This window comes from Camelus bactrianus, chromosome 25, assembly GCF_048773025.1.
Source record: "Camelus bactrianus isolate YW-2024 breed Bactrian camel chromosome 25, ASM4877302v1, whole genome shotgun sequence".
NCBI lineage: Eukaryota > Metazoa > Chordata > Mammalia > Artiodactyla > Camelidae > Camelus > Camelus bactrianus.
In genome coordinates this window covers 30,475,497-30,503,316 of record NC_133563.1, presented here as the reverse complement: position 1 = coordinate 30,503,316, position 27,820 = coordinate 30,475,497, and the positions used below count along the sequence as shown (strand labels likewise).

The 27,820-nt window shown below is 47.1% G+C and overlaps 1 protein-coding gene across 3 annotated transcripts in view; it reads left to right on the top strand.

The window, feature by feature from the left end:
• ADCY8 (adenylate cyclase 8) overlaps positions 1-27,186 on the top strand; it is a 192,768-nt gene extending 165,582 nt beyond the window's left edge. For all 3 annotated transcript variants that reach the window (XM_010972658.3, XM_045508451.2, XM_074353082.1), the window contains 6 exons: positions 967-1,045; positions 7,899-8,057; positions 15,798-15,944; positions 22,697-22,789; positions 24,168-24,282; positions 26,611-27,186. In XM_010972658.3, the coding sequence (XP_010970960.2) occupies positions 967-1,045; positions 7,899-8,057; positions 15,798-15,944; positions 22,697-22,789; positions 24,168-24,282; positions 26,611-27,098 (1,081 nt within the window). In that variant the 3' untranslated portion in view covers positions 27,099-27,186. The remainder of the gene's footprint in view (positions 1-966; positions 1,046-7,898; positions 8,058-15,797; positions 15,945-22,696; positions 22,790-24,167; positions 24,283-26,610) is intronic.
• Positions 27,187-27,820: the final 634 nt, after the last annotated feature.

Below are 27,820 nucleotides of genomic sequence, written 5' to 3'. Positions count from 1 at the left end.
GGATGAATGGATGAACAGGCATTTAGGAGAAACCTAAAGGACTAGAACAGGAGACCATGGAAAGCAAGTCACCATACCCATAGAGATGATTTGTCTTCAGCATTTTTACTTTGGGCTTTCTTCTTTAGCCAATGGAAACCTGTCAAGGGGACTGTTTATTTCCACAAGCCACCTGTGTCCAGACAGAAAGTATTTGGAATCAAACAAGGGATTCCTTAGCCTTTTTCTAAATTCCTTTGATGGATGATTGTCATGTCAGTGGCTAAATACGCACTTGCTGCTGCCCATACTCAGCTGCCTTCCAGCTTGGTCTTTGGAAAGCCCAAGACAGGCCAAGTCAGTGACACCCCAGCTTATGTCCCCATTAGAACTGTGAATAGAGTGTTGGAGGTTCCCTCCAAAAGGAGATGACACAAAAGGAATGAGGTTTTATTAAAAGATAAAAGAATCAAGATGGGGTTAACAATAGTGCAAAAAATTGAAATTAAAATTGATATAAAAACTTGAGCATGATTCTTAGAGCACTTAGAGCAGGAACTGCCATGTAGCAAGCACTATATACCCACCTCTTAAATAGGATAACATCTAAAGAAAAAGAGGGAATGCTTGTCTTCACATGGATTTTTGTGACAAGAAAGTATAAGAGCTCTTTGAAATCTAGAAAAAGTGTTCTGCAAATAGAATACATCACTATTAATGTGAGAGCATTGTCTAGTTGCTGGATTCTAGAGTCTTCCACCAGGTGAGACCTACATGATCTCATACCGTGGGGGACAACTGATTTCTGAATTAGCCTGTGTGAACGTCCTGGGAGCAGACCTTATCACATACTGCATGCTCAGAAAACAACTGCTTCTTTCTTTTTATCCAATGTCAGTCTGAGCATCAGTTTCCTAGAGAGTGTCCTTGAAATCCCTCCATGGTTGTCAGTAACCATGCCACCATTTGCACTTCTTCTTTCAACAGAGATTTCCTGGGGACCAAGGAGGCATCGCTGCTGCTGATGGCCATGTTCCTCCTCGCTGTGTTCTACCATGGACAGCAGGTAATCTGACGTTTTCCTCTGATTACCTTGGTTACCCAGCATCCCCATTGCTGTAAAATTGGCCCGAGAGACCTCCACTCATCTCTGCAATAAATGGCTTTTAGTTGCTTGCAGGAGGTTGTGATTCTTAATGAATCAATTCCTAACATGTACCACTTAATAAAAAACTAAATGCAGATAATTTGGAGAGCAGTATGGTTTTCACTCCCTTTAGGTGTATCTCTTTCAATGAGATCATTGTCCAAAAAAAAAAAAAAACAGCTGTGCTCTGGAGCCCAGTCCATCTTTCTTTGGTCTATGTGCACTTCAAAAAAAAAGTAATCAAGAACAGAGAAAAACAAAACAGGAAGACTAACAGCCAGAGCAGAAATAGAAACATATCACTGAGAAATCACCATGGAAACAGGGAGGAAATGAACCCTGAAAAAGCAGAGATGAAACAGCCCAAAACCTCAGGAACCTAGAGATACATACACAAAGTTGTTTGTAATAAAGCGGGATGGAAAAGTGTAGTCAAGGGGGGAAAACAGTGAATAAAACTTGTCAATTCAAGAAAGGGGGACAAGAATTAACATATATCAAGCTCCTACTGTGTGCCTAGCATTTCACTCCTATTTTCTCATTTAATCCTCTCAACGATCAGGAATGGTCATGATTATCAATCCTGTTTTACAGATGAAAAAAGTCCAGCTGCTCAGCCAGTAAGTGAGAAATGTAGAATTCAAACCCAGATCTGTCTCCAAAGCCCACCTGCCCACTTTCTAGACTGGGGAAAGACAGAAAAGAATTATCTGCAAATCATCACAACAGCCAAGGGCATTCAATCCTGCCATATGACTTTCACTTGCTTTTCAATTTTAGCTGAACGTATGGTGAAACAGTCAGCCAAATGTCAAAGTCTGGCCATTTGCAGAATTCCTACATTTAGGTCTTTCTGGTTAACTGTGAGAGCTGGGGCCATGTCTTCCACTCCTTGATGGCTTCTGTTTTGCGGAGAGAACTGCTTTGTCTGATGTGTAAATGACAACCCATTTGGGAGCTGTGGAGACAGAATCAGACAAGGCAAGTCTATAGAGAAACATAACGTACGTTCCAACACACTGACAAGTGAGACATTCTTGGAGACAGTGATGGGAGAGCACATTCAGAGTAGGGGGTCCTCATTCCATAATAAGATGGATGTATTTGCTCTGTCACCTTAGGGAATTACTTTGTGCCCCATCAGTGCCTCTTTCCTCAAAACCCTTCTAACAGTCTAATTCAAGTTATTCTATTCTCCACTTCTCCTGGGAAACCAGATAACCTAATCACATGAAGAATGTGTATAAAGTATGAGTGTATAAGGGAATAGTGAGGGCCTGAATACTTAAGTGTCATCTGATATTTTTCTTTTTTGTTATCAACTTTCCAAAGGTTTTGAAATTACATAACCACATCCCCCGTGACTGTAGCAGTTACAGATATAAGTTTTGGAGTGGGGTGGGTAATATTCAGACCCCAACTCTGCCACTCAGTAGCTACAGGACCTTCAGTCATTTGCTTAACTTTCTGAGTCTCACTTTTCTCACCTATAACATGGGTGTGACAGAGTGATGGAAAGGTTAGCTGTCTTGATTGTGGTGGTGGTTTCATGAGTGTATACATCCATCAAAATTTGTCAGATCGTACACCTGAAATACGTGTAGTTTACTATACAGGAATCATACCACAATAAAGGTGTGTAAAAAATGGGTGTGATAACAAATTCTATGGGCTTGTTATAGTACTATACAAGAATACAATTATACTTCTCCCAGTGGTTTGCACGTAGACTAAGTGCTCAAAAATTGTGAGCTATTAATATTTTTCTTTGAAAGCAAGCGTCTGAGACAAACAGAGAAAGTATTATTATCTATCTGGTCCCAAGGCAGCAGCAGAGACTCAAGTCACTTGAGGTCACAAAGCCAATAATGAGAACCAGACAGAAACAGGAAGCCAAATGCTCTTCTAGGTCCATTCACTGTCTGTTAGAGGATGCTTGAGTGCCACCTATTCATAGCATCTGTCAGAGTCCTGTTCATCCGGATCAAGTCTGTCCACTCCTGAGTTTGCTAACTGCTTCCACCGTCTTCCCTCTGTGACTCAGAGGCCCTCTATTTTCATTAAAGGCTGAGTAATCCCCGCTGATGCCTGGTACGCGGCAGCAGCCTGGTGGGAGCGTGTGTAATTTTACGTCTCCAGAGTGACGGAGGCGGTTATGTAACGGAATAATTGGGAGATTTCATCTTGCACATATGTGGAAGCGATATGCCAAACACTTCCTCCTCCTCCAAGGCAGGTGAATATTCTGAACATCGGACACGGGGAGCAGTCGGGTGCTTCCCGCCTCGTGCCTAATTCGCTTGCAGCTGTGCGGTTTAGGCTTTGCTTCAGCATCTCCATTTATAGCACAGGAAGTCATACCCCTGCACGGAGACAGAGGTTAATGAAGTCAGAGCCCCGGCACTTACTTCCGGGTCTGATAAAGACGGGCACTGGAATTGTGCCGCTTAGAAAGAAAGACCCAAGCCATGGAACCTATTTTTTTTTTTAATAAAATTTTCAACTTTAAGAATAGCAGAATCCTAGAGTACTCATCATGAGTGTATAAAGCATTCAGATGTTAGTCACCATCCAGGGATAAAATGGACCAAATATTCTTGGTTTGCATCCCAGTGATGCTACTGGGAGAACAGGTGACCTTGAGATGCTCAGCCTCCCAGATCTGCCATTTCTTTACCTGTAAAGTGAAAGGGCTAACAGCTATCTATCAAGAATTGGAGAACAGCTGAATGAGGTCATGTACATAGAGTGTAGAGGTTAAAAGCCAAAGCAAGCTTGGAGTCACAATGCCTTGAGTTCAAAGCCAGACTCTATTTGTGAGATCTTGGCCGCTTGACTTCGCTTTCCTGTGCCTCCATTTCCTCAGCTGTGAAATGGGCATAAAAAGTAAGTACCTCCTTGTGGAGCTCTTGTGTGATTAAATGACCTTCAGTATGATTAAAGTGCTTAGAACAGTGCCTGGTCCAAGGCAAGAACTCTGCCAGCGTTCGTTATCATCATGTGATAGGAGCCTGGCATAAAACATGCAAACAATGGGGTGCTTTTATTTTTTTTAACTTTTTCTTATTGAAACTTTTTCTTATAGTCATTTTACAATGTTGTGTCAAATTCCAGTGTAGAGCACAATTTTTCAGTTATATATGAACATACATATATTCATTGTCACTTTTTTTTTCACTGTGAGCTACCACAAGATCTTGTATATATTTCCCTGTGCTATACAGTATAATCTTGTTTGTCTATTCTACATTTTGAAATCCCAGTCTGTCCCTTCCCACCCCCCGCCCCCTTGGCAACCACAAGTTTGTACTCTATGTCTATGAGTGTGTTTTTATTTATGTTCTTTTTTTTTAGATTCCTCATATGAGTGATCTCATATGGTATTTTTCTTTCTCTTTCTGGCTTACTTCACTTAGAATGACATTCTCCAGGAACATTCATGTTGCTGCAGATGGTGTTATGTTGTCGGTTTTTATGGCTGAATAGTATTCCATTGTATAAATATACCACATCTTCTTTATCCGGTCATCTGTTGATGGACATTTAGGCTGTTTCCATGTCTTGGCTATTGTAAATAGTGCTGCTATGAACTTTGGGGTGCAGGTGTCATTTTGAAGTAGGGTTCCTTCTGTAAATATTTCAATATGCATCTAAAAGAGAATTTTAGCCTAATCACAGTACTGCTAACACATCTAAAAAATAAAACAGTAATCCTTTAATATCTCCAAATCTTTAGGCAGTGTTTCAATTACCGAATTAGTTTATTTTTTCAAGTTTAAATTAGGATCTGACTTAAGTCTATATGTTGCCATTAGTTGATATGCCTCTTAATTCTCTTTTAATCTATTGGATCACCCTCCATCTTTTTTTTTCTTGCAATATTTTGTGAGACCATCTGACCTCTAGAATGTCTCTCTTCCTAGAGTTTTTTTATTGCATCCTCTATGGGTATTTAATACATTCCTCTGTCCTTTGTTATTCCTATATCGGTAGTTATGTCTAGCAACTTGTTGAGATTGAAGCTCAAGTTTTCTCTGCAAAAATATTTAATTGGTTGATTTCATGAACTACTATTAAAAGACATGCAATGTCTGCTTGTCTCTCTTTTTGTGATATTAGCAGCTATAATAATATAATATATATTATATAGTATATAATATATAATATATAATAATAGCCTCCATTCATTTATTTCATGGGTGGTGATGTTCGAATCCTATCAATACTTCACAATTTGTTAGCTGCAGTGCATTTTTAACAAGAACCTTTTCCTCGCCAACTAATTGTTACCTCCAAGTACAGCTCATAAGGCAAAGGCAGGGTAATTGCTTAATTCTTTCCCTATAAATTTGTTCCAAGTTTCCCAATAAGTTTGTTCCCAAGCATCATCCAGATGTGATCAGCGAGCTTTTGCTTTTTAAGTGTCATTATGAACTTACGCATTTTAACCTATTTCTTGTGTTTTGATCCATTGCAATGATTACTTATTAAAGTTCAACTTATCACATCTTTGACAAGTCAGGGCACATTCCTTACAACGTAATCCCCAGCTGTCTCTGGTGGTCTACTTGCTTTCTGCTATAAAATAATGTTCCACGCTTGCACAATTTCTTCCCTAAATTTCAGCCTTTTGTGCAAAAAGTGCAAGTTCATTTTTGTTGGAATTGATATTTTGAAACCAGAATCTGAACTCTGGGACTGTTCTTTGCTACTAGGTTTTCATTGTTTCTGGGCCTTGATTTCAGTAGACAGAGCCAGGAAATTGACATAAGTCATTAGTTCATAGTGATACTTTCCAGTTTTCATAGGACCAAAGACTTGTGCCTCAGCCTTGTCAATCTTGTGTCTGCATCGCCTTTTTCCCTTCCTCAGAATTCAAGTTCTCAGTGACACCAACGCAATTACCCATTTGCTTTATCCTACAATTCAGATACAATAGTCTAACAATGATAATACAAACACTACCACCCACAAGGTGATCGTTCTAAACAGTTTTAAGTTCCTTTTTGAGCTCTTTTTATCCTTAGAGTATGTCCCTCTACAAATGTGCCATCAAATTCTTGTGTTAAAAGGCATTTGGAATCGTTTCTGTGTGTAGTTGTCCACATAGTTTCATTTGTTTGTTTTCACAGGCCGTGATCGTATAGTGGTTAGTACTCTGCGATGTGTTTGTTTTCACAGAGCTTTTAAAAACATCCATTTAGTTTTGTAATTAAGTAAAATACATCCATGGTTGAAAAGTCAGGTTTATAGAACAACATACAATTTTTAGTGTTTAAATTCTATCCATCTTCCTCCACCTTATTCCCTCCCTCTCTCATCTCATCAGTAATAATTTTTTATGGCTTTTTACTTTTTATTTTTATGCTTCAATTTTTCAATAAATAAAGAAATATTTACATATATATGTGTGTACAGAGAGATGTCTTATCTTCTTTCCTTAGGTCAATGGCATCATACTATACATGTGTTTCTTCACCTTGGAGACCAACCAGCCCGTCGAAGTACACATAGAGAAATAGTCTCCATTTTTTATAGGCTGTATATAATAGCTTATTCAACCAACAGAATGAACGCTTGGATTGCTTCCAGCATTTGCTATTGTAAATTCTGCTGAATGAATAACCTTGCACCTCTCTCTTTTTCTATTTTTACCATCCACTGAGACTTTCACATAAGACAAAGAAAAGAACTAGTTGAAGTTAAGCCCTTGAATTCAGGGCATCTAACCATGTGTTTAATGGTGCATGTTGTTCATTTCAACAGTTAAGGACTTTGAAATAATGACATCCCCAAAGCTGTGGTAAATATGGTTTGTGAGGCTCTTTAGGAAGGAAGCTGTCCCCTTTCCAATGCAAAGGGAAGGTAGGACGAGAGGGAACTAATGTGTATTGAGCACCTGCTATGAGTCATGTGGTCTCCCTGTAACATTGGAAATAATTTCTGTTCCAATTTTGCATGGTCATGAGTGTTCATCCCAATTTTAGAGATGAGGAAACTGAGATGAAGTCACTAGTCCAGTTTACAGTGTTTAAATGTGAGACCAGAACGCTAAGCCATATTCGTCTCCCAACTAAATCCCCAACCTTTCCATTATTAGCCCATTCATTTCTTCCTTATTGCCTGGTGATTGAACTCAGACTCTGGAACTGTCCTCTGGAGTTAAGCTCCAATCCTGGCTTCCCCACTAACTCATGTGTGACTTTGGTCAAGTGACTTAACCATGTTTGCTTCAATTTTCTCATCTGTAAAATAAGAACTGATAATAATACCTTCCTGTTAAGGTTGTTGTACAGATGAAAGGAGTTAATATATGTGTATTCCTTAGAAGAGGCCTGAGGCACAATGAGCACCATTTAAGTGTTAGCTGGCTGCATTATTATAACTTATTTGTTGAGTCAACAAATACTGATTGAACACCTGCCCTGTGCCAGGCACGTTGCTACGTGGTGAGGGTGTAATGTTGAGCTGGTGAAAGCTGACCTTGTAGCACCTACGATACGGTAGAGGACAGAGACATTATCAGATAATCACACAAACAATTACAGAATCATAGGTGCCACAATGCTGGGAAGGGCGGGGGAGGAGGGGAGTGGGTACACAGCCCTGTGAAATTTGGTCAGCCTCCGATCTCTTAATGTCAGGCAGAAGGCCCCCCCAAAACATTCATCTCAGGCCCTCTGTCGCTTGCGAAGGGTTCAGGAGAAGCCTTCCCCGCCTCCCGCATGTGCGTGCCTGAAGCCTGGCCTTCCCCTTCTCTCCTGAACTGCAGCTGGAGTACACCGCCCGCCTGGACTTCCTTTGGCGAGTGCAGGCCAAAGAGGAGATCAACGAGATGAAGGAGCTGAGGGAGCACAACGAGAACATGCTGCGGAACATCCTGCCCAGCCACGTGGCCCGCCACTTCCTGGAGAAGGACCGGGACAACGAGGTGAGCCAGGCTGGTCTGGTCCCCGAGGAAGGGTGGCCATGGCAGGCACACAGCTGGGCACATTGATCCCAAGCTCTGGGAGAATTCCACGGCCACATCACTCTGATCTCTGCCTTGATCACATGGCCTTCTCCCTCCTTATAAGGACGTGTGTCCTCTTGTCTTCTTAGAAGGACACCAGACATTAGATTTGGAGCTCTCTCTATCCAGTATGACCTCATCTTAACCTAATGACATTTGCAAAAACCCTATTTCTGAATAAGGGCACATTCTGAGGTTCCTGGTGGACATGAGTTTGGGGAGTACCCTATTTGACACATTCCAAGGGTGAAGGGTGGTGAATGAGTGATGTGTGGAAAACCCAGGCCAACACCGGGAGTTGGGTCTTACGGACTATGGTAGGGTTTGGGGCACACTTTTAAGTGCAATCAGGGCCTTTGGAAGGTTTAAGTGTAACCTAATCAGATTGGCTGCTGGTAGAGAGTGGGTAGGAGGGTCACAAGATCAGAAGCCAGTTAGGAGACCCTAAAATAGCCCAGGAAATGGCCCGGTGAGGAGACCTGGGATGATGGCAGTGGAGGTGGGGAGAAGTGGATGAATTCCAGGGACCTTTACCAGCTGGAATCAATGGGATTTGCTAATGGAGTAGATGTGAGAAATGAAAAAATAAAAAATAAAACCATCTGGTTCACTCTCTAACCATCCAGAAAAAGGTAACTCGAGAGGAAAGTGAAAGATGCCTTTAAATACCTGAGGGTTATCCCATGAGAGGGACTGACCTTCCTCTGTAAGACTCCAGGGGGGAGACCCAGGACTGTCAACAGTCCACAGGGGACACTGTGCTGTGCATTAAGAGGAACCTTGTGGTGATGGAACCAACAGGCTGCCTCATCCCCACAAGACTGGGAGACCCACAAGGGCAGGGACCACAGCAGCCTTGGTCATCATTGACCCTTAGGGCCCAATGTGCCTACGCTGTGGTCCTGCTCATTAAAGGCTTGTGAATGAACTGGAATGGTGAGTTTCCTTGCTGAAGCACTCAAGTGGGGAGAGGGAAATCTTTGGCAAGGATGCTACGAAGGCAAGGTGGTTTGTCTAGAAGACCACACTAGGACAACCCTTCCAATATAGGTTTTTCAAACTGAGCTAAACAGGGGAGGAGAAATCCAGAGAACATAGATCACAAATTGGGTGACTCTGAGACAAATCTGACCGGCAAGCCAGCAGGCTGGGACAGCGGTCAGTTCGTTGGTTGGTTTGCTTATTTCTTTAGATGTGTGGATTTGATGCCTTTAGGCATGGAATGGGCTTTCCAGTTGACCCATCCATATCCTGACCCTTATGTTACCTGCTGGTCCTCTGAGGACATTTGGGTTTATGGCCCTTGCCTTAGGGTAGAACTGGGAGAGACCTACAGGGTCCATTTCCTATCCAAGCTTCTGAAAAAAAAAAGACCAACAGGAGAGAAGCTGTGGGGATGAGTCATCTGCTGCTTGAATGATCAGTTCTTGATGAGCTCAGGCCCTTCAGAGTCTCTTGGATGCAGATCAAGTCACCAAACACCCTCAACAGATGGAGTTCTCTGGAACTGGGTTCAGGCCTGGTTTCCCTAAGGCTCCTTAAAGTCAGGGGCTTTGTTGAAAGGGCTTCTTGCCGAAGCCAAAAAAAGAGGGAGAATTTTGATGTGCATCAACCACAACCACCAGAAGGAGCAGATGAAACACTGGAGCCCTCTGAGGGAAAACCCACAAAGAAATGAAAGGAAAACTGCTTTTCAATCAAGATACCAAAACAAGGAGGTATTTAGGACCAGTGGGGAAGAGCAGGAACGAACTGGCTTCATCCTGAAAAGGAAGGAGACCAACCAGAGATGCCAAGACTCCAGGTCATTGGCTGTTATTCAAGTCAAACCCCGACTGAGAAAAATAAATGTCAGGTTGAGCCTTCATCCTACATGTAAGACATTTTCAATAGAACACCATGTCATGCTTATCTGAGGTTTTATAAATGTTTAAACAGGTCACACTCAGCTAGGCATAACCACAGAAAGTTTCACATCACCTGGAGAATTTCCATATTATGAGGCAATGCCATGGACAGCACGCCTCCTGTGCACCAGGCACTGAGATAGGCAACTGATGGAAATGATCTTGCATTCTATTAACAGCCTTAAGAGGAGAGTGCTGTCAACCCCAAGTTAGTGATGAGGAAACGGGCTCAGAGAGGTCCATGCTGTGCCTTTATTTAGGTAAACTCACATCCAGGCTATCGGATTTCTTCCATCTGTGCTGCCCCAGGAGTTTGGCAAGACCTAGGCGTGTGTGTATGTGTCTGTGTGTGTGTGTGTGTGTGTGTAAGAGACACAGACCGAGTAGTGCCCCATGGGAAGGGGTGATAGGCAGAAGCAGGACTGCTGCGACCTGCAAGGACTCCCAATTTCATGCTCTGCTTCCATGAGAGGCATTTTTAGCTTCTCCTCTTGCTACAAATCTGAACTGTGACACAAACCTTTGAATATCTGACGGGGATATTTGTGAATTTCAGTCCCAGCTTTCAAGGGGCAGCAGTGCTTACGGATGCGGGCAACAAGGAGGTAAGAATGATTATCCTCACTTCACTGAGGAAGCAGCTGAGGCTCAGAGAAGTGAAGGAACCTGCCCAAGGTCACAAAGCTTAGTGAGCTGGAATTCGAGCTTCAAAGCCAAATTTTGTGTTTTTTTCTCCTCCACCTTGCTGTTAGGGCAGGAGTAGGAGAAAAGAGGAGCAGCGGCCAGCGACGGCTCAAACCATCCAGAGGGCGGTAGACAGAGTCTCGCCCTCTGGAACATCCCGTCCAAGTCTGTTCCGGCTGCATCACCCACACAGAGGCTCTGGCAGCTTCTGCTGTTCCACTGGACTTTCGGCTTAGAGTAGCACTCACCACCCCAGGCAGGGACTTTCCTGCTGGTAGGGCCAGCTGGGCTGGGTCATCCGTGTCAGGCAGGCGATTGCTGAGTCCCAAGAAACCCACTCGCTTGTCCTGGCTTTATTAAGACCTGCTGAAGAGACAGCAACAAGGGCAGCTGTCTCTGGTGCTAGACAGTCCCTGCAGCCCGAATTTCATCTCTGCCACTAACCAGCTGTGTGACCTAGGGCAGCATACTCAACCTCTCTGAGTCCATTTTCTCATCCAACTGATGCAGGTCGTCCCCCTCCCCCACAAGTGAGCAGGGAGAAGGGCATGAAGGGGCTAGGAGCTGCTGAGTTGGTGTGAGAACTAAACTGGGTTAAGAGCACAGGAAGTGCCCGACGCTGCAAGGCGGGCTCAGTGTAGAAAAGTCATAGGGCGCACTTGGAAGCCTATGCCTTGGATTGAATCCCAGCTCTTCCCCTCAGGACTCCGTGACTGTGAACAAGTGGTGAACCTCTCTGAACCTTATTTTCCTCATCTCCAAGCTACAGTACTTTCCAGCATTACGCTACATTTGCATGAGTTTATTATGCATAAAAGGCTTAAGTGGTGCTTGGCACATTTTCCGAGCCCTCTGGCTATTTTTGATAAACATGCGCCTTCATTACTTTTTCTACTCCTTCCTGACCATGGCGCCACCTCCCACCCATTCATTCAGACATTCATCAAGCAAAGATTTCTTGAGGGACAGCCACATGCCAGTTGTTATTCTGGATCCTGGAGTCCACACAGTGAACAAAGAAGGCAAAGTCCTTTCTGATATGAGGCATGTGTTCTCATGGGGAAACAGACATTAAAACGAATAAATTTATAAGCTAGAGCCTGGTAGTGATAAGTTCTATGCAGGTAGAAGAAGCTAAATAGCACATTTGAAAGAGGGCCTTACACTGGAGGGTGATGGAAGGTCTCTCCAAGGAAATGACGTTTGAACAGAGACCTGAGGCCAACAGGTCTCAGTCATTCCTTCTCCCCTACAGAGAGGTGGCTTCACTTAGTATAAGACACACAGGACTTGGAATCAGACAGGCAGGGCCCTTAGAGGACTGGATTCTGGTTCCCTAGGCAAAGAGGAGACCAAAGTCTTCATCTTGGCTTCCAGGTGGGAGCAGAGGGGAGTGTGCATATGTTCAAAATCCTCTGCAAAGCCCAAAACTGTACATCCAGCCAGAAGAGGATGACAATAAAACAATAATAGCTTTTCTATACTCATCAGTCCCTCCCCAGTGTGCAGTGTTGTTATCTTCTTTGAACCCCAAATAGAAAGAAACAGATGGCACACTCAAAGCAGTTGACTGGAGCAGGTTGAGTGACGAGGACACCTCTAAAGGTGTGGACAGGTGGCTGGAGCTCTCCCATGTGCCCCTCCAAGCCCCCTCTCCCTCTTCTCCCTGCTGTCTTGGAGGGGAGGGGACAACCTGCATGGGCCACGTCAGTGACCTTGCCTGCTCTCTGACACCAGCTGAGGGTCATCATGGAGGGACACTGGGTAGGAGATCAGAGGGAGCGGGAAGGAGAAGGAGGCCAGGGTGTTATTCCTTTGCTTCCCTCCCTTGGGGTCATCTGAGGCTGGCTGTGTCCCGCCACAGAAGTTGACAGCTCCTCTCATCTCAAGGCCACTGCTAGGCTGCCTCCAGTGTCAAATCAGCTCCCTTGTCTTGGGGGTCTTCCCATCCCTTTGAGCCCTGGAGGTTGGCAGCTCTACTGCCACTAGCCCTGGGTTCCTGAGGGGTTTCTTAGGGGTTCCCTGTACTCTGCCTTCATCTTCCTAACTAAGCCCTTTGTAGATTACCCTCCTTGAATTACTTAAATTTAAATGTGCCCTCCTCTTTTCTGTCGGGTCCCTAATGGAAGCAACAAGGATAAAGAAGGGACAGTAAAGGCTCATGGAGTCAAAAGTTCTGGGAAGTTGGTATCAACCCAGGCCCGAAGGGACGATGGGTTAGGCAGTTACTGGGACCAGCGAGAGTGGAAGTCCTAGGAGAAGGCTGCTTGGCAGGAGCCATGCCACCAGGAGGAAGCAACCAGCGCTGACCATGGTGCTGAGGGTCAAGGGACAACTTCGTGCAGAGCATCTCAGGGCAACGAGGGGCAAAAGCAGAGCAGAAGTGAGCATCTCCTTTTACAGCTGAGGAACCTGGGACAGAGAACTCACCTCCCTTGGCCAAAGTCACGGGACTGGGTCTGTGGAGTCGTCCTCTCCTCTCTTCCCACATTCCCAACTCGAACTTCCTGTGATACCTTCTACCTCTGGCGAAATATAAGGGAGGGAGTTTTCACATCCCTTACTCTATCTTCCCCACCGGAGTGGGTATGACTGGGGAGACCAGAGTCATTGAGCCACTGTGCCAGCGGCTCATGAGTTCCTCAGTCTGTCTTATTTCCTCTGGGACCTGTTTTGCCCAAGACAAATAAGCTTTCTCCTCCCACATGGCAAGCCCGGTAGTACAGAACCCCCTTCCTGGCCCCCCATGTAGGTGGAGACCCACCACTCTGCAGGTTCCCTGCCTGCAGCTGGGTGGATGGAAAAGTCAGATCAGTGCAGCTCTGTCTCGTGGTTAGTGAAGGCAGAAGACAGGAGTCGGGCTGGTTAGGGACGCTAACTGCAGGGGAGGAAGGACATGTCCCCTCAAGGGACGGACAGTAAGAATGAAAGCATTGAAGTGTGACACAGGACAGCATGTGTGTCGTTGTCTGGCTTCTTTCAGAAATGTACCTTGAGACAAGGATTTGAGTGCAACTAATTTGCTTGGAGGTGGTCCCAGGAAGCCCACCCAGGTAGGCAGGGGAGTGGGAAGGAAGGTAGGGAAAGGAAGAGAACCCATTAGTGAGGTTTATCGCTCTGTGGGCGACGGGAGCTGAATCCCACTGGGGAACTCGGGGAAATGGTGTAGAAAGCATAGCTCAGGGTTATCTGGCCCAAGAAGGGAAGCGGATGAGGACTCCACGCCCGCTCCCATCAGTCATTGGTTGAGAGTGGCTCTCTAGGGGGCGTTAATTTTCTGGAGATTTCAGCCTGCAGCTCCCACGTGGGCAGAGCGCCCTCTGGTGGCCAGAGAAAAACTCCGTGCAAAGAAACTCCAGGGCTGGCTGACTGCTGGACCTTGGAAAGAGAATGCAGGCAGGACACCTGCAGTATCCGCTGCAATGGGCACACAGAGGTACAAATCCTTCGGTGCTTCTGGGACACAAGGTCCAACACAGGGAAGCACAGGCCATGAGGCTGAAGAGATAGACATGCGTTTTGTCCTGAGGGCAGGACACTGGAGGGCGTTAAGAATGGGAGAGGCATGGTCAATATTGGATCTTTGAAATATCACTCTGGCTGCCATATGGAACACGCCTTTGGATGGGACAAGACTGGAGTCAGGGAACCCAGCAAGAGGCACGCAGATTAGTGGTCAAAGAGGAAAACGGGAAGAGCCTGATAAAAAGCAAAGAGTTACAACAAAAATAGGTAGGAGACAAAAAGAAACCCAGATGGACTTGGCAAAGTGCTGAAGCTGGATGTGATAGGGAAGAAGGTATCAAGGTTGACTCTGAGGCTCTCTAAGTTTGATGACTTGTCAATGCTGGTGCCACCGACTGAGGCAGAGAATGAAGGATCAGAAACAGGATTAGATGCAGAGGAAAGATACAGGTGCAGTATTTATTATTTAAGGAGGGCGAGGGCAGCCCAGCATGAGGCACAGAAGCTTGAAGCCCAAGGAGAACTGAATTGGAAATAGGATTTTAGAGACTCACATGTGAATGTTGGCTGAGAGCAAACGAGACAGCCCAGGGAAGTATGTAAACTTCAAACCATGCAGAGGGTCAAGGGCAGAACCATAGCAATCACTAACATTTAAGATAGTAGGTAAGCAAAAAATAAATCCATAATGGGGCCAAGCACAAGAAAAACAGATGTAGTATCACTAAAGCATAGAAAGTCAGGAGCCTCGTGATCTTGGGCGTGGTCACCACACTGTCTGCAGAGGTGTCCAGGAAGACAGAGACAGGTATTTGGGTAGTGACTTTCCCATTTTGGCTGGCAGTCTGATCTGCTGTAGGTTTATTTCATTTTAGCCTGAGATGTGAATGGACATTGAGAGAGCGGGGAACACTAGTTTGGAAATTTGGAAGATGAGGAGAGACTGGTCCACAGTTACAGGTGTCTGCAGGATCCAGGGCGCCTTGTACTTTTTCTTGTAGGAGACACTTAGAGGAAGTGAGGGGGAGAGAAGAAAAAAAGAAGAAAGGAAGGCATCATGGTAGGAGTACGTTGCTGAAGAAGTTAGAAGGGGATCAAGAGATCTGGAAGACGCATTGATCTGCACCAGGACAAGGGAAAGTGCATTGTCTGGCGTTGAAGCAGAGGAACTGGAAATACACACGGACTAGCTGACTGCATGTGTATGGAACATGAGAGTCTCCGTGTTCTCTTTATTATAAGAGACAAGCTCATCTAACGAGAGGAATCGAGTGGAGAGTGGAGTTAAGGAGAGTGGTGAGGGTTTGGACTAGCCACTGAAGAGAACAGAAAAGGAAGCTGACCAAGGACAAAATGATGGGCAGAACTTTGGGACCAACTGAGGCTGGTGACCATGGGTTTTCAATGGTCCCAATCCATGTGGTGATGATGCTAAGGTGTTGATGAGATGGTGTCAGAGCCACCGTTTTCTGTCCTCTCTTTGGGTACCTGTGCATGGATGCAGGTACACACACACACACACACACACACACACAGGAGCATCATTGCAGAACCTCGCCTCTGATGACTGTTTCTGGCTCCCTCTGTGTGTCTCTCTGTCCAGGAGCTGTATTCCCAGTCCTATGATGCCGTTGGGGTGATGTTTGCCTCCATCCCAGGGTTTGCAGACTTTTACTCTCAGACTGAAATGAATAACCAAGGAGTGGAATGCCTACGCCTGCTGAATGAGATCATTGCCGACTTCGATGAGGTAAACAGAAGCTTCAGAAGTGTACAATCACGAATAAGCATCACTGTTGTCATATAGCATTGTGTTGTTCATTGCAGCAGTAACCGTTTTTTGCACTTACAGAATTCCGGACTGCATTGTAACCACAAACATGTATTGTCTGATTTAATTATCACAATTATCACATAAGATAAACGCTGTTATTTCTCCCAGGGGATCAGGAATGTAAGCTTCAGAGAGGCTAGGTAACTAAGCCCAATGTCGCACAGCTAGCAAATGGCTAAACCAGGACCCGCTGGAGGCAGTGCCACACAGGAGCTGGCGTCACTGATGGGCACATTTCTCCATTGGCTCAAATTGCCAAAGATTAAACCATCCATCAGCATTTGGTCAGAGACCTACATGGTATAAACATACCCCAGAGGGTACTTTCTTCTTCCAAGCTCCATGAACAGGGGGAAATTCATGCTGCACTTTCCATTAACAGAGTTGCTGAAAGTGGGCTTTCTCATCTTCATCCCCCAGCTTGCAGTAGGACACCAGTGTCCGTCCCCACCCCTAAGCCTGAGGTGGGAAGTTAGTGAGTGACTGAGAAAATTCAAGGGAAGAAGCCAAGCAAAACTGTGGGTTCAACTGAAGTCTAGAGTCCTCAACCAGATCCCCCAGGGAGCTCAGGAGCATAAGTGGTACCATGGGGGTGGCTCACATGGAGGCAAGGGGGCCCAGTTTTTGTACACTTGCATCGGTCAATCATTGGCCATGGGCTGCCGTGGTGGTGGTGGGGTGTCATCTCCCAAGCATTTCCAGCAACGGGACTCCCATTGGTCCAGGGCAATTCTCAAAAAATGCGTACAGCAGTACATTGTCAGCAGCCAGCCTTCATGGCATTTTGGAGGATGGCCCCCTAAAGGAGAGCTGGGCTGGGCATCAAAAAGCATCTACAACATCATCCTAAACAAAGTTCCCCCTTCATCCCCACACCCCATCTAGGATGCCTGTGGATGCCTTCTTAACAGCTCTTAGATATGCCCCTTTATCAAAGCTGCCTTGTCTCGCTTTAGGCCATACAATTTCTCACCTGGATGACAGCAGTCATCTCCTTACTGCTCACCCTCCTGCATCTCATCACCAGCAACCACCAAAAGCAGGAGTGTTTTGTCATATCCCTTGGAAGCTTAAAACCCATTGATGGCTCTCCCTTGCCAGCTCCTCAGAAGGCCACCTGAGCCTTTGCACTTACTGTCCCTATACCCTCTCCAGCCTTACTTCCCCCCACATGCCACCTGGCCCACCATCCAGCACCATCTTGCTACTTACAAGCCATCACCAGCCCACCTGTCTATTTCACATTCTGCTCTTTTGGCCTAGAAGTCAGGCCATCTTCACCACACCCCATCCTCTCTCCCTCAACTCCACAGCCAGCAGAAAACCTCCTACTCACTTAACAGTCAGTTCAAACATCATTGCTTCTTGTGAAGCCTCTCCTAGTCCCCCGTCTACCCAGGTAAACGCCGTCATCCTTTTTTTCAATGAAAAACTTACAGTTTGAAAAATCTTCCATCAGAGAGCCTGAATCCCTTCAGCTGGCAGACCCGCCTCTCCTAAGTGCCACCTAGTTCCTAGAGACCTGTCTTGCTCATCTCTACAGGTGTTTGCCACGTGTTGCCACCTTCCACACAGAACAGCTGGTTGTTACGCCTCACACCAAGTCCACAGGACAGGAACTGTTAGCCTTCGTTTTCTAAGCCAACAAAGCTGAGACTCAGAGACACCACGAGTACCCCCGGTCTCACCCCCCACTAGGTGGCAAAGCCAAGACTTGAGCCCAGGCCCGCCATACTGTTTTGACTTTTAATCATTTTGTGCATCGCTCCTCACTTAACTGGCATTTTATGGCGCTGGTTTTGAAGACTTAAACTCAACAATGGCCATTTTAGTTGTCTGGGAATGGGCTTGGGGGTCAAGATAAGTAAGACACAGTCACTTCTTGTCTCCCATGGCTTCAGAGTCCCATGAGAGACAGAAGGACTATGAGTTCCCTTTACACAGGGAGTCAGGGGTAAGTACCCTTGTATAGAGGGCCTTCAGTGTGGAGAGTGGAGGGGGATTCCGTGGGAATGGCATCTTTATTCCCACCCCCCTGCTAACCGTAAACTCATGAAGATAGAAAGTATACTCTTGTGTATTCTGTTAAGTCCCCAGGGCCTCCCACAACATAAGAGATGCTTATAACAGACACTTACTTAAAGTGACGAGTTAACTAATTAATTCACAGGAGGCAGAAACCACCTGGCAAATAGGTGGTGATAGACGAGTGCAACCCAAAATATACTTCCAAATTTAAAAAAAAAAAAAGTAGCTTTATTAAAAATAATCTGACTGGAGATTGAGACATCAGGCTTTGTTTTATTTTAATCTCTACAGCGCCCCATCTCCCAGAAGTCCTCACTAGCATGTTTTAAACTGAAGTAAATGCGTTTGAACTAAATTTGTGTCTTGGTGGCCCCAGTTGTAGATACCCTGGAGAGATGGGGACAGCGCCCCTAGTGGTAGAGGTAGGTGCTTGCAGAGGGAAGGTGGAGAGGCTGGGAGACGGGATTGGTCCAGGAGGCTGGGCTTTAGACCAGGAGGAGGAGGAAAAGGGAGAGATGGGGAGCAGCTGAAGGATGAGAGGAGACACAGAGATAAGAAGGAAGAAGAAAAAGAAGAGGGGAGAAGGGGAGGAAGGAGAAGAGAAGGGACAGAGGAGGAGGTAGAAGGAAAAGAATGTAGACAACCTGGCTCCCCAACCCCAAGCCCTGTCAGAGGTCCTCCCGTGGGTCCTTGTGTCACCCGGACATGCCTTCTTTCTCTGGGTCAAAAGAGACCCTCTAGACCCTGCCCTGAGCTCCAGGCAGACACCCTTTAGTAACGATGCTGCTCTCCTGCTGACGTCGTCGTCACAGGAACCTGTGGGCACGCGGAATCCGTTCCCGGCTCAGAGGAAGGCTGGACATCTCACGGAGCGCACGCTCCAGGGAGCCCCCAGGCCCCAGGCCCTGCCTCGCGGAAGGCTAGAGTCCTCTCACATCTCAGTGCTCCATGCGGGCCGGAGAATTAATCAAGGGGCTGATTAGGAGCTCCGTGGTGCCTCCAGACGCTCCTAGCTATATAGTGGGTAAATCTGCTGCATGGATATTGAATGAAATAATGAAGTCTCTTGCTGCCTTCTACTCAACCTCTGAAGAGGAGGCAGCTTTGCCCGAAACTGGCCCTTAGCCAAGCAGTTCCAAGAGAAGGGAGGAAGGGCTTCCCCTTCCCGCAGGAATCTGGGGACATGCAGTTGTAAGGACGCAGAGGGAGGGAGGTGGGCGACCAAAGGCATGCCAAAATCTCTGAGCTAAAATACTCACAGCCAAAGGGCTGCTAAGAGACCAAGCCCGTTTAATGGTGTCTAAAGACAAGTGTCAGACACAGTCCCAGGCTGAGGACACACAGACTGCTCCAGCCACTCTCCACCCTGGGCACAGTTTATAGGATCTCAGAATAGTGGCTTCACTTTAGCTCGAGAAACAAAAACAATGAACAAAAGCTGCCTCTACTGCAAATCAAAGCTATACACACACAAACACACACACACACACACACACACACACACACACACACACACACACACACACACAAAAGCACAGGCCAGTGTTTTCCACATTTCCCGGAAGAGTTTCTCTCCAGCTGAAACTTTCCAAGTTTTCTTAGCTCCCAATTAATTTTAAGAGGCTGCCTATATCGAGATGTGTACAGAAAAATCTCTCCTCCTCTTTTTGGTCTGGTCCATCTGTCTGGCCACCCCCAGGATGGCATGAGCCCTTGAGGACATTACAATCTGAGGGGGAGGCAAAGAGTTGGAGAACCAGGTGCTTACATCTGAGCACCTGCCAACATAAGGAGATAAGAGGCTAGAATTTAGACTAGGGGCCCAGAGAGGTTTCCGTTTCGAACCTAGCTCCTCCACTCAAGGCGGGGCTTCGTGGATGTGAGACCGGAACAGCAGAGGCAGTGAGATGGAGTCAGAATCTGACTATCTTCAAAGATGGAGCAGAGGATCTCCTAGCAGATGGGCTGTGGGCTGTGAGGTTTCTATCCAGAACAGCTGGAAGAATGGAGACACCATTCGTCAAGAAAGCGGGTGGGTAGAGGCAGCCATAGCTTTGGGAAGGGCAGATTGGTAATGCTTGTTAGGCCTGCAGTGGGGCTGTCACTCAGCCATTGTGTAGATGGGTCAAGGGAGGACATATACTTCTAGGGTCTTCAGCAAAGAGATCGTGTAGAAAGCCATGGGACATGCTGAGCTCCCAAGGGAGTGAGTTCAGATGAAAAAGAGAAGAGATCCAAGTCCTGAGCCGTGGGATAAGGGAGGTGAGAAGGAACTAGCAAAGGAGACTGGTAAAGAGTGGCCAGTTTAGTGGAAGTAAAACCTTGAGTGAGCAGAAACTAAGAAAGTATCACAATGAACGGGGTACAATTGGTCAAAAGCTGCCCATGGGCCAAGCAAGGTGAGGCCTGAGGACTGGGCAGTGGACGGGCGATGGGGGGGGGGGGGTCACTGGTGGCATAGACAAGAGTGGTCTCAGTCATACGAGGGGCTGGGGAGAGGCCAGGCTGCAGTGAGTTTAGGAAAGAATGGGAAAGAGAAAACCGGAGGCAATGGGTAGAGATGACTCTTTGAGAAGTCTTACAGCAAAAGGAAAGAATGCTGGTGCACAGAAAGACTTTCACAAGATGGGAGAAATAACAGCAGGACTCTTCTTAATTCCTTGGACCTACCGTGTATCCGCCCCCGCCTCCCAGCCTCTCCCCCGCTGGTCCCGCCAGGTGGATGCTCCTCCCACCCCTTTCCATGTCCCCAGCCTCTCAACACACCAGCTTGTACATTCACTGCTAGAAAACCCCGCCTCACTCTTTAGAGCTGAAATTGGGAATTCCTTGCTCAGGGAAGCCTTCCCAGACCCTCCAGATTTCATCAAAAACGGTCCATTCTCCTCAGTCCTACTCCCTGTATGTCTCCATCATAAACTTTACTAAAACGGAGCTAGGGTGCATGTTGGTGTGATTATTTACTTAATATCTGACCCTGCTGCCTGGACTGTTGGCTCCGTGATGGCTGGGAGCTCATATGTCTTGTTCATCAGACATCGGAGAAGCTCAAGAAATACTTGTTGAATTAGCATCCTTTGGTTGCTGTAACAGATTACCACAAAGTCAGTGGTTTGAAACAACAGAAATTCATCATCTTGCAGGTTGGAGGTCAGAAGTCTGAAATGGGTCTCACGGGGCTAATCAAGGCACCAGCAGGGCCGAGTTCCTTCTGGAAGCCGTAGGGGAGAACGCTTTCTGTGCCTTTTCCAGCTTCTAAAGGCCACTAGATCCTTGGCTTGTGGCCCCTTTCTCTGTCTTTAAAGCCAGCAATCACATCACTCTGACTTCTGCTTCCTCCAGCACGTCTCCTTCTCTGTCTCCTGCCTTCATCTCTCTCACGTACGAGGGCCTTTGTGCTCACATAGGGCCCACACAGATAATCCAGAAAATGGTCCCATCTCAAGACCATTCACTCAATCACATCTGCGAAGTCCTTTTTGCTGTGTGAGGTCACATAGCCACAGGTTTCGGGGACCAGGACATGGACATCTGTTCTCTTACCACAGTTGCTAAATCAGAGACCAAGGTCTCCCTTCCTTAGCTTTAAAATCCAAACTGCACATGAGGATGCGGGAAATGTCAGGGACGATCTCCATTCTTCCATTCCATTATTCACACATCCCTGCTGTGCGCTAGGCTCTGTCTCAGTGCTGAGTAGTAAATACGACAGGCAAAAACTCCTCCCTCTGGGAATTTTACATGTTAGTGGGAAAGATGACAATAAGCACCATCAGGGATAAGTGCTAAGGAGCGAAGATACGGCAGAAAGAAGATAGGCATTTGTATGTGGGGGGAGAGGTATTGTGTTCAATTTAGGGTGGGGTCATCAGTGAGACCCCACTGGGATGACATTTGAGGACAGACCTGAAAGAGGTGAGGGATGAGCCACACTGATGTCTGCGGGGAGACTGTCCCAACAATGGTACAGCACATGCAAAGGTCCTGAGGCAGAAGCAAGCCTGGCTTGTTAGAATCAGCAAGGAGGTCAGTGTGGCTTGAGCAGAGGGAGCAAAGGGGACAGGGCATGGCAGGTCTTACAGGTCACAGTGAAGACTCTGGCTTTGACCCTGAGTAGAACGGGAAGCCACAGAGCAGGGACATGTTCTGGCTTCCATTTAAACAGGATCGCTCTGGCTGCCATGCTGGGAGTGCGGGGGTAAGGGCTGGGAGGAGGTGAGTTATTGCAATACAATAACCAGATGTCAGCTAATGGCTTAGATCAGGGTGCTGGCAAGAAACGCTAAGATTTTAAATACCTGTTGAAAGTAAAGCAAAAGGCTGTGTTGATGGATTTGGGAATATTTGTGATTTCTTCTTTAAACTAACAAAATAGCTTTGTCTACTTCAAAGATTCAAAGAAACAGATCTGCTCCTTAAAGAGTATCTGGTCACACCCATCTCGGCACCTGGCACTTAGCAGGCGCTCAGTAAAAATGTTAATGGCCTGAATGCTTGATTCTTAGAGACAAAAGTGGCTACTCAAGAGTGCTAAGCCAGTCCGAGGTAGTCCTCGCTGTGAGCCAGGGGCCTGCTTTCCGGAGCCCCAGGCCGCTGGAAGCATAAATACCAGACTGAACTGCTGCCTGGATCTGTTTCAGCTGCTCGGTGAAGACCGATTTCAAGACATTGAGAAGATTAAGACCATTGGCAGCACCTACATGGCTGTGTCTGGCCTGTCACCTGAGAAACAGGTAAAGGAATGCTTTGTCACAACCTCTGTCACAGCCTAGGCCAGGGACTCACTCTGGTCATGTCGCTGATGGCGGTGAGGCTGTCATCACCAGGGAACTTGGAGACCAACAGGGAGAAAATTTGGTGACGTGACCTTGCTAGTTGTGTGATGTGCGTCTGCTCCCGGGGTAAGCCGGGTCTTCCGGGCGCAACAATGCTTCTTTATGATTGAGAAGCTTCTACGCTTCATTCTGAACTGTTCATTCTCACTGTTCACTTGAGCGAAATCAGGACCAAGAACTATCCTGACTGTGATTTACTTGTGGGTGTTACTCAGCCCCTGATACCGGCCTGTTTCCTTACCCTTACTTCTGCTTTCTCCTCCAAAAGTGCACATAATAATAATAATAGCTCAGCTTTTGGGAGAGCTGACTGTGTGCCAGACACTAGTGGATGAATCTCTGAGATCATGTCATGCTCTACACACAAAGCTGTGCACCTAGTTGGTCCTCAATAAATGCTGTCTGGATAGGAGTCTGAGTTACTAGGGAGAGGAATCCTCTTTCTTTCTCATCTTCCTTTGCTTTCTTTACAACTAAAACCCTAGAACGATTCCAAGATCAACTGTCTGAGAAGATGCCCATCTAGTCACTGGGCGAACGTGCACGTCCCTCTATAGCAGGGGTGCACACAGACAGGCTGCAGGCCAAATCCGGCCCGCCATCTGTTTTCACAAATAAAATTTTCCTGGAACACAGCCACTCGCGACCATTTATGCTTTGTCTGTGGCGGCTTTCTGGCTAAGACGGCAGTGTCGGGCAGTCATGACAAAGACCACATGCCCACAAAGCCTAAAATACTTGCTCTCTGGCCCTTTGCTGAGACTGTCTGCCAACTTCTGCTCTGCAGGGGCCCAGAGTTCTTTCACGTACACAGTCTCATTCGGTCCCTGTAAGGGAGGCCGGGCAGGGAGGCTTGTCCCCCATTTTACACATGAGGAGACTGAGGTTCCAAGCACATGTCTATGTGAAACGTCCCTTAAACAGACACTGTGAGTATTTCAAAGGAAATAGACACCGCTCCTAGACTGGAAACATCACAGATAGGAACAGAGGAGCATGTACACACACACACACACACACACACTCACACACACCCCATCAACCTGAACAGACAGCGGTGGGTGTGAGGAGTGGAAGGTGATGAGTCACACACACCCCTGGCGTCCTAAGTTGCTGGACACTGATGACTTGAGTGTCCAGGGGCTCACCCCACCCCCCTGGTTATTTCCCTGGAAGGGCTGCGTGGGCGGTGGGGGTGGGGGGATAGCCCTGGCCCCACTGCAGAAAGCGTCCTGTCCGCCCCAGTGAATGAGGCCCTCTCTCCCGTTTGCTCCAGCAATGTGAAGACAAGTGGGGGCACCTGTGCGCCCTGGCCGACTTCTCTCTTGCCCTGACCGAAAGCATACAGGAGATCAACAAGCACTCTTTCAACAATTTCGAGCTCCGGATTGGTGAGTAGCAGCTGGAAGTGTGGCGCGTCGGGGCCCCACAGAGCTGGCTGGTCTCGCTCTGTCAGTCCCTGGGCACCAAGCCAGAGAAGATTTTTCCTGCACAAAGCAGCAGGCTTAGTGTGACCCGGCCAAGGACAGGGACTGGGTCAGCTCAGGCCTGGCTGGGCTTCCTCACACTCACGATGCTGGAAGCAATGGAAGGATTCTGGCCTGTGTGCAGAAACACAAAGCAAACACTAGACCACGGCTACTCTCCTCCAGTCTGTCCAGAATCCCACCCACACAGGGCCCTGAGTGGAGAGGTAGCTGACCAGGACCAGTCAATCATTTCCTTCCATCTCCCGTGTCACCGGATGCTGGAGGTCAGTGTGTTGCTCTCCGTTCTGGATGATGCCTTGAGCCAAAAGCAGGATTCTATTCCTGAGGATGTTGGATGCTGAGTTGAGCCAGGGACAGGCGGATAGCTTTAGAGCACTTCACTCGGCCACACAGCTTACCCTTCCTTTGACCTGAGGGACGTCCTGGTGCAAAACGACAACACAACAGGCACAGGATGTGACGGTCATCATTTACAATTTGTATAACTTGCTAATTTCTTCCGCATCTCTGCTGAGCCCGAGGGGCCTCCTAAAGCATGATCTGAAGGCCCCTGCTCAGTCCACATTCTCATTTTATAGATGGGTAAACTCAGGCCCAGAGACGGGGAGTGACGAGCCTAAGATCACACAGTCAGTCATCCTGGAGGCAGCTCCAGGACTTCCTGAGACCAATGACATTCTGGTAGCCGGCATGCAGTCTGCAGTCCTCATGTTTTAGCTTTCCCCTGGCTGGCGTGCCATTTTACTTTTTTTCTTCCTCCCTTAGCAGCTTTCAAGTCTAAAGCATCAAGAAATATCAACACCTGACTTGTCAGATCTAAGGAATGTTCACTGGAATAAAGAATTGATATTTTCTGTTCTGATCTTTGGATGGGATGTTCAGGGCTTGTTTCCACATCTTCCATCGACCCTGTGTGTCCTTTCTGAAATCATTGACTACACGATTGAACCAGGAATAAAAACCTGAACTTTAACCCTGAACAAAGGCATATTCTATGTAAATTCAGGAGATGTGGTTGGTGTCAGGGCCAGCCCTTGGTGTGATACGTCACACTGCTGGCCTAGTTCTGAGTCTGGAAAATTATGTCCCCAGTGGGACTGGGCATCTCAGTGTGTGTCTGCGGCCTGCTGTAACCAGCTCTGTGACTGTGGGCAAGTCACCAAAACCCTCCGAGTGTCCGTCTCCGCAAGTGTGACTTGGGCATTAGATCATTACCTCCCCTGCTTGCCTCACAGCGTAAGATGAGACACATGGGATAATGTCTATGAAACGGCTCCACAGATGTGGGGGCGAAGTCCATCCCCGTGATTCCCATGCATTCTGCGAGGTCTGTTTCTCAAATGTCATTGCCAGTTATATATGTATACGTGGGTGAGTGTGTGTGTGAGACTGTGTGTCTCACTCTTCCCTCTGCCTACAACGATCTGACCCAGATACCCACGTGGCCTGTACCATCACTTTCTCTAAATCTCTGCTCAGAAAAGCCTTTTCTAACCACGTTCCTCCAAAATGCACCCCCTCCCATCTTTCTCTATCCCTTTAACCTGATTGGTTTTTCTTCATTGCCTTTATCATTATTGATACTATGTCACATTCGTTATTATTTCCTATTTCTCCCCAGTAGAAGGTAAGCCCCATGAGGGGCTGGGGCTGTGTCTCTTTTCTTTCCCACCATGTCCCCAGTGCCTGGAACAGGGCCTGTTTCATAGCAGGTGCTTAGTCAATGTTTATGGAATGAATGAGAAATCCAGGGAGGCCTGTTAGGAGGCTGTTGCTACGGACCAAGGGGTGCTGAGGACATGGAGTCTATGTAAGCCCTCAGGGCATTTTACCAGCAGAGGGAGGAGGAGATCCCAGCAGCCTGACCCCCTGGTCCAGTGCCCTGTTAATCCCACGGGCTGAGACCAGTCAGCAGCCACGTGAAATTAATAACTGTTTTCTCTCGAGCCCTCACTGGTTGTCAGGCAATATACCAATGGCTTTACCTACACCATCTCATCTCATCCTCCTTTAATCATCTCCAGTCTACAGATAGGAAAATTGAGGTCCAAATCTGTTAAGCAACTGACAGGTCACACATCTAATAAGTGGCTGAGGCCGGGTCTGGACCCTGCGATCTACCCGCAGAGACCACGCCCTTAATTGAAGGGTCACTATCCCAGGCAGGGAGGCGGACTCCTCCGTGACGCCCTTCTTCTCTCATCTCTTGCTCCTTTGGCCCACTCACAGGCATCAGCCACGGCTCAGTGGTCGCTGGCGTTATCGGCGCTAAGAAGCCACAGTACGACATTTGGGGCAAGACCGTGAACCTGGCAAGTCGGATGGACAGCACGGGGGTCAGCGGCCGGATCCAGGTCCCAGAGGAGACCTATCTCATCCTGAAGGACCAGGGCTTTGCCTTTGACTACCGCGGGGAGATCTACGTGAAGGGCATCAGTGAGCAGGAAGGAAAAATCAAAACGTACTTTCTCCTGGGAAGAGTCCAACCCAACCCATTCATCCTGCCCCCGAGAAGACTGCCCGGGCAGTACTCCTTGGCCGCGGTGGTCCTGGGCCTCGTGCAGTCCCTCAACAGGCAGAGGCAGAAGCAGCTCCTGAACGAGAACAACAACACAGGCATCATCAAGGCCCATTACAACCGGCGGACTTTGTTGACGCCCAGCGGGCCAGAGCCGGGAGCCCAAGCCGAAGGCGCCGACAAGTCCGAGTTGCCATAAAAGCATTTTCTTTGTGTTTCTTTTTTTGTATTTCTTTTATATATGAAATAAATATACTAATAAAAAGGTTTAATTTTTTTTAGAACAAGGATGGTTTCATTGGTCTTTGGGTGAGCTAGACGGAAGCCACGATTCGTGTTTCTCTTCCATCACAGATGTTGATGGATCATCTCTTATATGTAGGAGGTTTACTGGGAAGCAGAGCTAAATAAGACCTAGTCCTTGACCTTGGGAGACTCACAGTTGAGTGTGAAAGAGGGGCACGTAAACAGAGACTCAATAGAGTGGGATCAGTAAGAGCTACCATTTATTGAGCGCACGTTATGTGCCCAGCCTAACAGCAAACTCTCCACATAATGACGTCACGGAGCCCTCACAATACCTTGTCCATTCATTCACCAGGACACATGGAGCAACTCCAGTGTGCCTGTGCTTCCCTGGGCTCCACAGAAATTCTGGCAAAAGTCTCGTCCTCACAGAGCTAATATTCACGGTAGAGGTGATGGATGAAATTCCTATGAACCAATACACAAATAGTCTACTTTCAGGTAAGAATAGTTGTAATAAAAAAAAAATTAGGTAGGACAGTAGGGGAAGAACTGGAGGTCAGGGATGCTGATTGAACTGGAGTCACCAGGAAAGGCACCTTTGAGGACATGATGCTAAAGACTAGCCCTAAACGATGAAAGAGGCAACCCACAGGACCTGGGAGCAAAGTGGCC